Here is a 15603-nt window from a genome sequence, read left to right as displayed (position 1 = left end):
TAACGGGTACAGTTTCAGTTTTGCAGGAAGAAAAGAGCCCCATAGATAGGTTGCACAACAACATGAATGTACTGAACTGTATACTTAAGAATGGTTAAGGTGGTAAATTTTATGTGATGTGTATTTTGCTCCCAAGGAAATATTTTTTAATTGAAATAAATAAATAAATACACTCCGTAGTCTGAAGATCAGGGCCAAGCATGTTGCATCATTTCATCATTGAATCTTCACAACAGCACAGGCCATGAGTTATATTGTGTCCATGTTACAGAAGGGACCACTAAGACCAAAACCTCAGAACTTAGAAAAGATCACACTCTAAGTCCAGTGGAAGGTTTGGGGGACAAATAACTCCGTACCTGTGCTATGTCCAGTAGCATACTCCTCTAGCCGTTTCATTCTTGCCTCTGTCACTGTTCAATATGAAAATACCCTCACTTTTTAGAGGAAGATGGACGCCTGAAAAAGCCTATGTTAAATGTCTGTCTGTCAAAGAAGTTTCTGATCCCAAAGAGGAAAGGATTTATGAGAATATCCAACCATCCACTTACAGAAAAGATACTATGAAATATTAAGCGTTTGACTAAACCTCTCTTCTTATAGTCTAACAATGGACAAACATCAGGAGAAAAAAAAGGAAATCAATATTTTAAAACCATTTGTCTCACCAATTCACAGCTTAGACTCTCAAAATCCTTATTAAGGGAGGGAAAAAAAAAAGATACTTACAGTCTTTGCCCAGAAAAGTAAAGTTTTATGTTCCCTATGCAAGCAAGAGTGATAAGATGGAGTAATTTAGTAATAAACCTTAAGACTTTAAAAAACATTAAGGAAAGGTTTATTGTGCCATGTCTAGATATGCCTAAGAGAACTTAGAAAGTACACAAACTAAGGACTGTAAGATCTTAGAGGGATGGGGAAATCTTTTGCTCATTTTATACGATTTTATGAATAGATGATACATTTTTTAGCATTTTTCAAATAAAAAAAGAAAACCAGACAAGACTAATAAATGCTTTCATTGATGCATATTGCAGTATAAAAGAAGGAAGTGCATTGTCAATGACTATGTTGATTTACATAGCAGACACCTTTATCCTTCATTAATAGGAAGTACTATAGCACAGTGGTTAGAAGTAGGGGTTTTTAAATCAGGCTTTGTTTGAACTTAAGCCTCATTCTCACTGGTTGTGAGGTGGAAAAGTATGATTTACCCACTCAAAATTTATGTTCCCATCTGTAAAATGGGGATAATAGTATCAACCTTTCAGGTTTATTGTTAAGGTTTTAGAGGTTACTATGTCTGGTACATACTGATCTCTCAGTTGAATACAATTATTAGAAGATTACAGTTAACAAGAGAGACCAGGTGACTCTACAATGTTAGCATTAAATTAGCTGAATGTAGACATAAGGGATCAGGAAAAACAAACTGATAATAGACTGTAAGGAAAGCTTGAATTTGATAATAAGTCAGCTTAATTACTCAGATATTGATTAGGATAATAATGAAGTTAAATCTGTAGGCTGTTTCTAAAGATATCATGTGCTTGTTTGCTATTCTAGTTTCCTAAGCAGTCAACAATCTCAAGAGAATGTTCCTGAGACTTAACCATGTATGATTAAAAATAATAGATGATATTGAAAGCATCTGGTTCAGCAAATGCTCCCAGGACTGAATAGTCAAGGTACTAATGTGGCTTTTTAAGATAATACAAATTGCCAATAGGAATGTTGACTGAATTTCTAAAAGGTAAACTGCTTAACACAGAGGAATGAGAAGTTATTTTTTAAAGAGTTAAAGGTGATCCAGTTGAGATTTATCACAGTTAAGTACTAAACCAAGACAAGAAAAAAAAAAAAAAAAAGTGATTCAAGTAAAAGTGGTTAAGCGGAGATTTTAAAAGCAAGCTGTTTGGACAGTTAGTAGAAATCTTTTGTGTTTACATAATAAAATCACATAAAATAAACAGAAATAACAAAGTTAGGCTGAAAGGAAAATGGCAGGCAATGAACTCAAAACCTACAAAATATTTCAAATAATCCTAAACATTTTTCTACAGATGTTAAACTGAGCCTTCTCATTAAAGAATAATTTTAAGTCAGAGTTCAGTGTTGGGGGGGGCAGGGATTTAACGATGGAGAGGCATAGATTTATCTTGCTGCCTCAGCAAGTATTGTCATAAAACAATTTTGCTTTCCAACTTTATAAAAAGAGCATTTGAGCAGTGTACACATACCAGAAGAAATTATTGTGGGTAGAGAAGTAAAGTTATACTGGCCTTTTATTCCTTCCTACTATTACGGAGATTTAATCATATCTTGGACACGTATGCAGAGCCCACCAAAGATACTGACAGGATAGAAGCCATCTTCACAGTGAAACGTGGGGGCTCCTTGACTCCTTTGAGAAATCCGTCCTGGTCAACCACCCACAGAACGACTTTGTCTTAGAGAGAAGACAACTACAATTGTCTTATTATCCTCTCCATTGATAATAGTGTCAAGGCACTATTTCCAAAGTGCCACTTAGTCTACCTGAGAGGAGACAGAATGTTCTAGATGTGTGAATCGTCCTGCCCCTGATATTCTCCTGCTTGCCCATTAGCACAGATTAGTTTACTGTTCACACGGTGCCCTAGACACTAGTCTGAGAGCAAGTGGACTAAAGCAGAAACAAGCCTTTGGTGAGAATGGGAAGTGGGCAAGGGGTAAGGCACGGTGGAGGAACAGCATAAGGCATCAGGCCAGAAAAACAGGCTCTGATGGACATACGGTGTCCATATTTTCCAAACCAAAACTCATGACACATAGCTTGACAAGTATGATTGTACTTATGGGAACAACGGGACAGAATATTTACAACCCAGGTTGCCCTGGAAAATCTAGGGTATATAAACACCACATCCATAAAGCCATTGCAAGTGGGAAGGCTAACATAACCTACTTTGAATTCTGCAAGTGCTGGCCAGCACATGTGAAAGCAAGTTGAAGTCCCCCTCGTCTCTATTTATTTCGATCACAAATGCATTACATATTTTTGACACATTTAGGATCTCTATTCCAAAGACTTGCCATAAGAATAGCAGGTGATATCTGAATGAAATAGATTTTTACAGTTGAGTAGAAAAGCAGGCATCATATCAGATTAGAATTATTTGCCAAACTTGCCTGCCCAGGCCTTGCAGGGGGACTAAACTCACCCAGAGACTTCAGAGTAACAGAAGGGAGGAAATATTCTCAGAAAGCCCATGCGCACTTGCACACAGCTTTCAGATGAGGCTCCACAAGTTTCCAGGAAGAAAATTAATCAATTTAAATATGTGCCCCTTTTTTTCTTGCCTTCCATCCATTTAATTACTTGCATGTGAGCGTCACTGTTTCTTACACAATGCCCCCCACACACAAAAACTTCAGTGAAAGCTTCTTGTCGAAAGAAAGACAAAGGTCAATAACCTATTATCCCCAAGCAACCCTAAAACAACAAACCAAGGAGGGGTAAAAAGCCAAGAAATGTTGAGAACAAGGGAAAGATCTTCGTTCCTTGTATTCTTTTGACAATGGATAAAAGTTATGATTTCTGTCCAATAACTATAAATTGATAGTGTATCCAACTTTTAAAGAATGTGTAAGGAGACCCCATAAAATACTGGAAGAGTTATTCCGTGGAGGGTCAGGAATGCTTTAAGGACTAAAACTGTATCAGTATGATACAAGTTGTTAACGCACCACAGAAACTGCAAGTGGGGAAAAGCCTGAGGGATGACCTAATGAAAGGAAAGTCCCTCTCTTCCACACGAGGAAACTGAGGCACGACAGCACACCCAGGGTTACCTCACTGGCTGCAACTGAGTCAAGCAAGGCACAACCCCATCTCCTGCAGAGCTCACAGACGAGTTTATTCATTTGTAAAATGACAGTGCCGGACTCCGAGGTCAATGCCAACCACAACATCCTGCGATGCTGTATTGATTGATTGCTTTGTAATCTACTTATTTGTATTTTGGCTCTTAAATAAAGGTAAGGCTGCCAGGTTTGACATATTTCTAGCCCTTAGAAAGATGACCTGACAGTAAAGCCCTTCCAAAACATTTATAGAGACAATGTTCAGAACAATTTGCAGAATTTAATAAGGTGACACATTTTGAAGCATGGTGCAGTTACAGCCTGCATGGATGCGTGTGAGGGAGGTATTATTTTTTTTTAATTTTCAAGATGTCACTGACAAGGGAGACATATGCCAAATGGTAACATAGGCCTCTATTTTAAAAAAAAAAAAAATCCTTGAAAAACTCATGAAGAGCAATGAAGAGCATGACGCAAGAATGAATGAAACATGAAAACATGATACCGGGAATGAGAAAACACAGTGATTAAAATTATTTAAGGTCATGTGATACCTCTTCTTTTCCACTTACACCTAATCCCAAAATATCACCATGCAGAGGTTTCCCAATATTTAATATCGTAATGTGAATCCTGGAGCAATCCTCTTCAATCAAAGTATATAAATTAGTATAAAATCGGCTATATTTTTAAAATTTCTATAATGTTTCTTGTTTATCTTTACCGTGGACTCCTCCCAATACTTCATACAGCTCTAAGGTAGAATTTACACAGTAAAAGAAAAAATGTCTATGTGGCATAAATATTGAATGAATGCTCAAATTGTTAAAAGCTAGATTAGCCAATTTACTATTATCTAAAAAAGGTTTGATCAGATGTAGTATATTTTACATATATTATAGGTAAGATGCTTTAAAATATAATAAGCCAGTGATCAGAATACTCTTTTAGGGTCACGGGAACTTTTTTCATAATACATAGTAGAATACCTATACCACCAAAATCATGATTGGGAGCAATTAAGAAAACGAAAGTACTTGAAAAAATTGTTGCACACTCTGGTTGCCTGATTTCCTGACTGACCTCAAAACTGTCAGGTAACTAGGTGAAACTTTCAGGTCTCTAAAGCATTTTCCCTATGCTGATAGAAGGACCTTTGCAATTAAGCAAATCTGGTTTTGAGCTCACAGCTTACTAGCTGTTTATTCTTGGGCAGTTATTTCATTTCAGTGACAGTTCCATTATTTGAAATAGTAAAAATGTCTGAATCACTAGATTCTTAAAGTGATTAGATTAGATGGTATCCAAAATTTAGCTGTCATGATGTATGACACCAGGAAGCATCCAATAAGTGGAGGGAGTCCTAGAACAAGTAGTAAGAGTAGGAATGGGCCTTACTATGTTTTCTTTCTGTTGTGACATGTTGTCATACAATTAACACAGGTCTTGGTTCAGGGAGGGTTGGATCTGAAGTCAATCTCTATGCTCAGTGGCTGGGTGATGAGAGATTGTCTCTGGTTCATTTATTCTGTGAAATGGACAAGCTATTACTATTCTTATGAAAATTAAATGAGATAAGACATGTTGGTGTTACACAGTGTCTGGCACAATGGAGGGATCCTAAGGAAATGCTACTTCCCAGCACTCCTTGACCTCCCAACTCCCTCCATTCCTTTACTCACTCATTCAAGCATGTCCTCAGCCCTGGAAATACAAAAGAAACAAGACTGTCCATTCTGGTTTCAAGAAAGGGATAAGAAGGTAGAGAAAGAGAGAGAGATTATAGGATGTGATAATAAATAAATTTAAAGGAATTATAAATCATTCTTGAGAGCACAAAAGAGAATAGAATAAAGCTTGCTTGAAAAATCTTTAGAAGATCTTAAAAATCAGTGAAGCCACTTAATACCCAAATGGCTAAAAAAAAAAAAAAAATCAACAACACTAACAACAACAACAAGCAAAACAACAGAAAATAACAAGTGTCATTTCCACAAGGATGTGGAGAAATTTGAACCATCATACATTGTTCATGGGAATATAAAATTCTATGGAAAACAGCTTAGGGGTTCCACAAAAAGTATAATGCAGACTTAAGACCCAGCAATTTCACTCCTAGATATTCCAAAGAATTGAAAGCAGATATTCAAACACATGATAGTACATAAAAGTACGGCAGCACCATTCACAATCACCAAAATGTGGAAACAACCCAATTGGACAAATAAAAGGTGGTATATCCACATAACAGAGTACTATTTGGTCATAGTAAGGAATAAAGTATTGACGAATGCTACATGTATGAACTTTGAAACGTTATGTTAAGTGAAAGAAGCCAGTTACACAAGACCATGCATGCATTATGTGATTCCATTTATATAAAATGTCTGCAGGAGGCAAATCTCTGAAAACAGAAAGATTAGTGGTTGGTGAGGGCTAAGGAGATGGGGCAGCAGTGAGACCTAAGAGTGTAATGTTTCTCTTTGTGGAGACAAAAATATTCTAAAATTGATTCTGGGGGTACATGAGTGGCTCAATGAGTTATGCATCTGCCTTCTGCTCAGTCGTGATCCCGGAGTCCCAGGATTGAGCCTCACTTTAGGTTCCCTGCTCAGCGGGGAGTTGGCTTCTCTCTCTCTCTCTCACTGCCCCTTTCACCCTGCTCATGATGTCTCTATCTCTCTCAAATAAAAAAAAAAAAAAAAATAGAATCTTAAAAATAAAAAATAAAATTGACTCTGGTGGGGTGCCTGGGTGGCTCAGTTGTTCAGTGTCTGCCTTTGGCTCAGGTCATGATCCCAGGGTCCTGGGATTGAGTCCCGCATCGGGTTCCCTGCCTGGCAGGAAGCCCGCTTCTCCCTCTCCCACTTCCCCTGCTTGTGTTCCCTCTCTCACTGTGTCTTTCTCTGTCAAATAAATAAATAAAATCTTTAAAAAAAAAATGACTCTGGTGATGGTTGCACATATCCATGACTATGCTAAAAAGCACTGAATTGTAGGCTTAAAATGGGCCAATTAAAAGATTTAAAATGGCTCAACTATCTCAATCTGCTTTAAAATTAGAGAGAAAGAAGCTAAAAATAAAAATGTTAACACACACACACACACATACACACACACAATGTCCTAGGAGTTTAGCCAGACTTCCCCTAGATCCAGTATGGACAGTGACCGTGGGTGACCATTCCAGGGCTGGAGCTGAAAACAAACTAAGAGTGTGTCAGGCACAGAAGGTAAGAATGGAACCACATGTCCACAGCCCAAAACAGGGAATGGTGTTAGCATCTTCTGTAACACTATCAGGTTGAATGGGAGCAGGGCATGGGAAAAGGGGCCAGAGAACAAGGAGAGATGGAGATCACTTTGGACTTGGAAGAGTTGCACACAGCCATGGCTCTGAGTGACTCTACTGTTTCACTGGGCAGGTGTGCTGGCAACTTTGTGATCTTTCTTAAGCATCCATTTCCTATAAAACGGTAATAAACGTAATGCTTACCTCACAAGATACTTTGAGGATTTAATGAAACAAAATAGATAAAGGATGTAGCCCGAGCCAGCAAACAGTAGGCCGTCAATAAGTATTAGCTCCTTGCATCTGTGGGAAACCAAGAGTTTAAAATGCGAGATTTCCAGTTATCAACAAAATGTTATATTAGATGATGAAGGTTTCAAGCTTTTTGAACCTTTGAGTAATTTATACACATTACCACTAATTTAACTTCTTCTGATCCATCAAGAAACATGCATGGTTTTTTAAAAACCTCTAGAGAATTATGGTAAATGTCTCCTAGACTAATGATACTGATCTGGCCTCAGTAGCTCAAGCTTAGCCATAAAAATAACAAGATCTTTCCCGATGATGATATTCTAATTAAATATCCCAAACTTTATTCCAGGTATACACAATCCAATATTGGCAGAGTTAATTCAACCAAGAGCATTCTAGCCAGTAAATAATAAATTCTCAGAAGCCAAAATTTCCATTTATACCTGTAAATAGAAAATTCAATTTAATGCAAATTGTTAAATAATAAGACCAGTGGGCAATGAACCATACTAAACACATCATATGAAATGGATCAGTCATGCAGCATGGTGACCAGGAAAGAAATCTGTGACGCGTTCTGAAGCTAAATGCTATGTGTTTACACACACGTGCACCAAACAGGGTGCTACTCCAGAGACACAGTACACATATGAAAAAAGTACAAATTCTGATTGAGTGGCTGGTTCCGTTCCTCTGTATTTAAAATCTTTTGGTCACCTTCCTTGGGATCATCTAACCATGAAGAATGCTATTTTATACAATGCTTGGCAGAGCAGTTGTTAGGAAGAGGAATCCTGTAAACGGTTTCACTGAAGCTAAAAATCATTAAGAAGTGGATTCAGGCATGCTTTTTATTAAGACCTCCTTCCTGAGAAAGTTCAGAAGTCACTGTCCACAAATTTAAAAAGTAGCAAAATACTTGCAAAATCCCTTTAGTTATGAGGCCCATAAGATGAAAGTCACTCAGTGTAGATAATTTTTTCCAACTATAATCTGGGCAATAAGACAGAACTTAGGCTTCAGAGATTTTGGAGGTCGTTCAAGGTGCTAGATTTAAAGTGTATCTTAGAGTATGTCTAGAGAGAAAGGGACTTGAGGGAGAAAAGTTAGGAAGAAAATAGGTTTGATTTTTTAAACATTTTCCAGCTTGCACGCACTCTCTCTCTTTAGATAAAACATCCCGCATCTGAGCTTAGAAACAAAAGAAAAAAATCACGTGGATCATCTTTCACCCTAGTGACCAAGGCACTGACACCCTAACATAGGCTGTTATAACAAGAGAGTAAAATCCTTAATGCTGATGCAACACTTTGCTTTTTGAGTTCCCAGAATCTGAAGAGTATGCAGACAAGAAGCCAAGCAAATCTTAGAGGTAGATTCTCTTTTCCCTATGTGTTTGTGTAGTACCTGCTTGCCAGGAACTGAGGGATTTCACTGGAAGTGGGACTTTCTGGCTAAAGGTAGGAAATGCCAGGTGAGCCTGGACAAGTTGGTCACCCTAAGTGTTTGTGAATAAAAGACTAAAACTGACATATAATCATACGATTTGATGTGACACACATATCAAATCAACACACATATATTGAAATAATTTTAAAACAATGGTATTCAAACATGAAAATGCAAAATGTTCAGCTAATGAACATTTAGTTATTTCTACACTTCTATGAGTTCCCATCAAATCTTCAAGTAAATTTTTAGGTGTATTCTCCAATGAGAAGGACCCAGGGTCAACCTGAGAATTCAGCCCAAGTCCCCAAGTCCCCTGGTCCCTAATAATCTGGAAAATTTTGGAAAAAAGGATTTTAACAGAAAATCTTTTCTATACTGATTCTATATTTTAAATAATTCAACTCAAATTTATGTTAGCCTGAAATATTAATATAATCAAGGAAGGAAAATATTATCTGGAATATGGCTTTAACCCAATCAAAATAAAGCATCAGATCATTTTCCTTATTATATTACTTGAGCTTAGCATTTTCTTCTCACTACAAAACATTTAATGAAACTAATACAGTGCAAGAAAGTTTTTATGTTTACCCACCTTAATCACTACCCATCTATCTCTTCACATTTTTGAGAAAGATGAAAACATAGATTAACAAAATAACAGTTATTTCTTTCTAAATTTATTATAGGTATATTTGAGGTCTTCCAAATTTCCAATGATATCTGCTATATTTTGTTATTGAAATACTTCATGTGATTAAGAAGTAGTGATAGTGTAGGACTATATCATTCAAAGATCTACCAGCATATAGAAAACACTACAAATTACCAAATAAGTCCATTGAGTGAAACATAAAGTAAAATGAGTTTAAGAGACAGCTGGACATGTTTATGTAGGCAAAGGGGTTGGAAGATATGCTGACAACACAGAGAGGTGTGTTGCAATAAACTTGAAGGAGACAGGCCATTGGGCCAACCATCCCTTTTCTATCCAGGAATTCCTTATGTTCTCATTAGTGTCTCACATCTGGACAGCTGCATTATTAAAATCTGGCCCTAAACTTGAGTCAATGAAAGAGTTTGGTATCTCAATTTCATTCTTCCTTTACATATTAAACGCACACACACACACACACACGTTTCAATTTTTGTTCAAGGAAGCATTTCGCATCCAGATGTCAGATTTTTGTGACTCATGGCCAAGCAGAGAGAAGGCCTCTGAGAACAAGCTTGTTCTGATCATGTCCACCTCTGTCTGATACAAGTACATATTCATGGCACCTCACTTTCATAAACACAACATTCTAAACAGTTCTTTGAATGACTACCTTCCGTACTGAGTTAGGCCTCAAGCTTCCATAGCTCAGTTTCTTGGGGGGAGGGGGTGGAATGTTTCAAGGGTTAGAGAAAAAGGGCAGTTTTCTCATTCCTTTATCTTTCCTCATCTTTCAAAATATGTGGTTAGGAAAGATTTTGTACAGGATTGGTTAGAAGCCAAGAGTTTCACTGACCCTCTTAGTCATTGCCATTTCACATTTTTTGCCTCAGGAACTGGTTGAGCTTTTGAATGCATTCACATTTTAATTTATATGATGTGAGCATAACCTGCATCTGAATATAAATTCTAAACACCTGCACTGGTGCTTTACAAGCAACGCACACTTGGATCTCCACTGTCACATCTGCTCTGCATCACGGTTCCCATCAGGTTGGTCCTATTATCTTGAGTTTTTAGATATAGAAACTAAGGCCCAATGACAGTAAGGGACTTGGCCAAGATCACTTGCCAGGTGGTAAGTGATCCAGTTAAATTTGTGCTGTGTAGCTCCACCTTTTAAATATATATATATATTTCTATATTAATATAATATAATATAAATGCACCTGAAAACATAGAAGAGTGACGCTACATTCAAACAGAAAATAAAATCTCATCTTTAATGTGATTTTAAAAAAGAATAAAGTTGAGCAAAAACACAAACAAATGATAAGCTTATATCTATTGGGCTCAATTCTAAAGACATAATCCACTACATAGGAACAACATATGCGGATATGCTATTTGGTTCTCACAAGTCAAGAGGAAAAAGGCCTAAGGAAACAAAATTCATGCATTCACTGATTAAAGACTTCTTTATAGCTTTGCTATCATTTTTTGTTGTTCTAGGTTAAAAAAAAAAAAGTCTAACCATTAGAGTCAAGAAACCAAAATACAAATACAAATACAAAACAAAATACAAAAACAAAATGTTTATATTTGTTTAAATTTTAAGCATCATGCCTTTCACAGCAAAAACCCAAGCACAACCTATATTCTAATGAACTGACAATGAAAACAATATCATCCCAACAAAAGCCAAATCCACATTCAAAAGCTATGAACTGTTCTTGGTGCACACAGAGGCCTTATTCGCTATTTGGGCATCACAGATAGTACTGGAATACAAAGAGATGTGAAAGAAAGGAGCTGTGGTGGCTGGAGGAAGAGGGCACTGAGGAAAGGGAGACCAAACCTGCCATCTAGGGGGAACCAACACACCCTAAAGCCACAGAAGGAGCAGCCCCGCACCCCCAACACCCAGTCCCTTCTGATTATTCACTGTACCCACTTTGGTGCCCATTTCACACTTTAGTTCTCTCCTGGAACATGTGCCTTGGCCTGAACCCCAGTCTGAGGCTCTTCCCATGATAATCTGTCTAGTCCTTGCCAGGATCCTCCTGTCAGTGGCTAGAGTCTATCCATGAGACCCAGCAGCTGACTAGGGTCCTATTTCCACTGAAACAGAACCCCCAGAAATTCAGAGCTACTGCCTCATACTTGGCAAGAACTACCGCCCACCAGAATGAGCCCTGGATATTGGGTCAGCCTCTCGTGAGCTTTAAGCATCAAAGTCCTCTAGTTATTGTCATTGGAACACTGGCCTCCCTCCCTGAAACTGACTCTAGGCTTTCTCCTCTCTCCCTCCCAGCCTGCTCTGAGGTCCCAACATGCCTTTAGCCCTGCCTGGAAAGGTTATAACATGTCACAGGTGATTTAAACTAATTTCAGTGGCGGTTAATGGATTTCAAAGACCTGACCTTTTGTGCATTAGGAAGATCTACTCTTGCCTTTACTTTATTTTGTAGCTATCATTTGGCTGGATGGGTCTGTTGTCTATATTCCCAATAGCACTCATCACGCACAGTCTGTCTTCCTCACCAGCCTGCAAAGATCAGGTTTGTCTTGATCACTGCTGTATCCTTTTTCTCTTACCAACACATAGTAGGCAATTGGTAAGCATTTGCTGAATGAATAACTATGTAATACATGTGTGTAATTGTCAAGCAATTCATTAGTTTAGGAAATGAAGTGCCTGTCTCGTATTTGAATTTATTAATTAGCTCATAATCCTCAACTGACACATTTTAACTTTAACGTATTTACACATAAGGACATACTTTGTAAAACTAACCAATTTCAAAGGGTAGGTAGGGGGATGATTACAAATATCTTCGCATTTAGTCATTGCTTCATAGGCTATACAGAATTTATTTTGTATTACTGGCCTCTCAAGAGTGACTCAAAGCACAAATAAATAATGTGTTTTTATCTACCATCCTAACTTATGTGAAATTTTTCTCCCCTCAGAAGAGTATCTGCCAAATTTGCTTTATAAAATTCTAAGTAGACAGAAGTAAAAGTCTCTTGCTGGAAGTAGCATTTTCATTCAACAACAGAACTATAATAAATATGCCTTTTCTTGGGCTTCACATTTATTAGGGAAAAAAATCCTAGAAACTTACAGGTAAGATATATTGAGATGGTCTCATTATGTTTAGTTAAAACTAAGTATTTTATGACTTTATGACAAAAGGAAGAAATTATTTTTAAATGTGTATGATCCATATAGGATCACTCAATATGATCCCTGCTGCCCCAACTCCTCCATCTTAAATAAACCAAAATAGTTTTCCAATTTTGCTCCCAAACTACTCTCTTGAACAACTCTGTTTCTTATTTGGTGTCTTTATGTGCTGAAAGACAAGTAACAAACCAGCTATGGACAAGAAAAGAAAAAATTTCTTCAGGATGCTTTCTTAAAACCAAGGCTCCCTTTCTAACATGTACACATAAATGTACATTTATGCATCAGGACTAATCTGAGTCACATGATAGAGTTCAATTTGCCTTTAACGGTGGCCCCCTGTGACTCTGAGCCAGTCCTCTCAACACCCTGTTTCCTCATCTGTCACAGAAGAATACTAAAATTTGCTCTTTGCCAGTTTCACAAAGATGCTTCCATATCTGAAACATACTTGGGACTTCCAAAATGGGTTTGATTATTTTGTCTTACTCCATCAAAATCTTAATTTCCTGCTTTTCCAAATTGGGCATAATAATATCTGCCAACCTTGAAAGTTTATTGTAAGGATCAAGTGAAGATAATACATATGTAAAAGCTTTGAAATTTGAAAATGTTTTACATGTGAAAGTTATTTTTATTTGAATACTTTTGCAAATGCATGTCTAAACTAAATATAAGTTATTCAAAACTACTATGAGACCTTTCCAACTTTTGGGTCCCCTATTAATATGAAGTGCAGGAAGGCTAGAGTGCTCCCGCGGCTAAATGCATTGTCTGAAGAACACATGTGTGCCTGGAGTTCTTTGTCCAGTGGTGAAAATTAACCTGTACCATGACATTCACGTTCACTTCAAAATGTATTTTTAAGTGTCCACCATGTGCCAGATACTTTGAGTGGAGGCTATGTCTTAGCTTGGGCTGTTACAACAAAATACCACAGACTGCGTGGCTTAAACAATAGACATTTAATTCTTAGAGCTCTGAGACCCGGGAATTCTAAGATCAAGGTGTCAGGGAATTCACTTCCTGGCAAGAACTGGCTTCCTAGCTTATAAATGGCCACCACTTGCTGGGGGCTCATGTGCCCTTCCCCTCACACATGTGCAGAAGGAGAGCGAGCTCTCAGTGTTCTTCTGCTTACAAGGGTATTAATCCCACCGTGGGCACCCTGCCCTTGTGAACTCATCTCAACCTAATTACCTCCCAAATGTCCTACCACCACGCACCGTCACATTGGGAGTTAGGCCTTGAATAAATGAATTCTGGGAGATACAACATTCAGCCCATAATAGGGCATAAAGATGAAAATGACAGTGTCCCTACTTCCTGGGACTCTCTACTGTGTGGAGAGTAGACATATAAAGGAAGGAGAGCCGTGCAGGATGCCAAGTGCTATGAGGACACAGGGGAGCCAGACCCAGATTTCCAGGAGGAGAGGACATGTGAGCTGAGTTAGAGAATGAACACAGAAGTCAGCCAAATGGAGGGATAGCAGAGAATATTCCCAGTGAATAGCATAGGCAACATCCCTAACATTGGGAATGATGCAGGGTTTTTTTAGGGGAAAATACAAACTGTAGTATGAAAGTGTAATGTGCCATTAAGATTGGCAGGAGAGGACACGTTCCACCTCCGAGGGCCTCATGTGCTTGGCTAAAGAACCCGTGATTTACGGCCCTGGCCCTGTGCCTCTCACACTGCAGTATTCAAACCGGGGGACCAGGCAGGACTAACTTGGCCCGCAGACTTAGTCTCAGTTTTACCCACAGCTGTGAAAGAGAAGCAAAGTTTAAATTGCTAAATATAAGTACTAATTAATAAGTATAAATATGAAAACAGCCGTCCTCAGGGTTCCATCTTTGGGATTAGGTGACTTTGTGAAGCACCACAGTGATGTCATGTGGAAACAGCCGACGGGTTTTAGGCTCAGCAGCGCCACAGTCAGATATGTTCCGCATTGTTGACTCTGGTCATGGTGTGGAGAATGGACATGAGGGAGAAAAGACAGGGAACAGGAAAGCGAATGGGGAGGTGGGCCCAGCCTTCCAGGAAAGAGATGATGAGTCCCTGAGTGGGGCAGGGATGTCGGTATGGAGGATTTGGGCAATGTGAGCACATCTGAGAAACTCGAGGAGGTAAGGATTTAATAACATTGGCTGGGTGATGATGTATGGATTTTTTTTTAAAAGAGAGAAGTCAAAAGTCACCTCAGAATTTGGGCTTGGGACTGGATGGACAGTTGTGCCCTTCAGCAAGCGGTAAAATATGGAAGAACGTGACAAGTTAGAAGATTATGACTTCAACTCTGACCACGTATATTTCTACATACCCATGAAAATCCAGCTGAAGATGCTCAGAATTCATCCTGATAGTCTTCTCTGATTCTCCTGTGAAAAACCACAAACATTTGCAAGGTGGTCAGAATTAGTGGGGCATTTGGCGTTATCTCCTTTCCCACTTTGGTGGCCATCTCTAGAGTTCCTGGGGGACCAAGGCTCAGAGCCTTCACTGTTTTCTCTGATGCATGTCAACACCTACAACTGAGTAGTGACTGCCTGAGTGTGGTATCCTTAGAGAAGCACCAACCAATTCTGTAGAGTTCCCTGGTTTCTAACCTTTTCAATAAAACACCATGTGTCACTGACATAATGACTACTTGTAAATAAGTAGCCTAGGAGAAAAACCCTTATCATATCCTCCACCAGTCCCTTAGCCTCCTGTGTCCCTATTTCTGAACTTTATTTCACCTCCAACAACTTCATTTCCAATCCAGCTCCTGGCTTCCCAATTAGAATAAAACAAATACTGATCTCAGGTGGGGAATAAGCATCAGAAACAGATGAACTCATAAGACAAAAATCTTATGTCTCTGTCCTCCTGTTTTCATGCAAATGTCCCCAGTAATTAAATCAA

The 15603-nt window shown here is 38.4% G+C and overlaps 1 protein-coding gene across 6 annotated transcripts in view; it reads right to left on the bottom strand.

Annotated features, from left to right (window-relative positions):
• Window positions 1-15603, bottom strand: part of LOC309843774 (uncharacterized protein) — an 80102-nt gene that overhangs the window by 50581 nt on the left and 13918 nt on the right. For all 6 annotated transcript variants that reach the window (XR_014300330.1, XR_014300331.1, XR_014300332.1 and 3 more), the window contains 2 exons: window positions 15020-15077; window positions 7343-7441 (listed from right to left, as the gene is read on the bottom strand). Coding sequence is in view for 2 of the 6 variants with exons in the window: in XM_082689520.1 (XP_082545646.1) it covers window positions 7343-7441; window positions 15020-15054 (134 nt within the window). In the remaining 4 variants the exon portion in view is untranslated. The remainder of the gene's footprint in view (window positions 1-7342; window positions 7442-15019; window positions 15078-15603) is intronic.

The sequence above is a fragment of the Mustela nivalis genome (genome assembly GCF_964662115.1).
Source record: "Mustela nivalis genome assembly, chromosome: 11".
Classification (NCBI taxonomy): domain Eukaryota; kingdom Metazoa; phylum Chordata; class Mammalia; order Carnivora; family Mustelidae; genus Mustela; species Mustela nivalis.
Note: the sequence above shows the minus strand (reverse complement) of the source record. Positions and strands in the feature narration are given on the sequence as shown.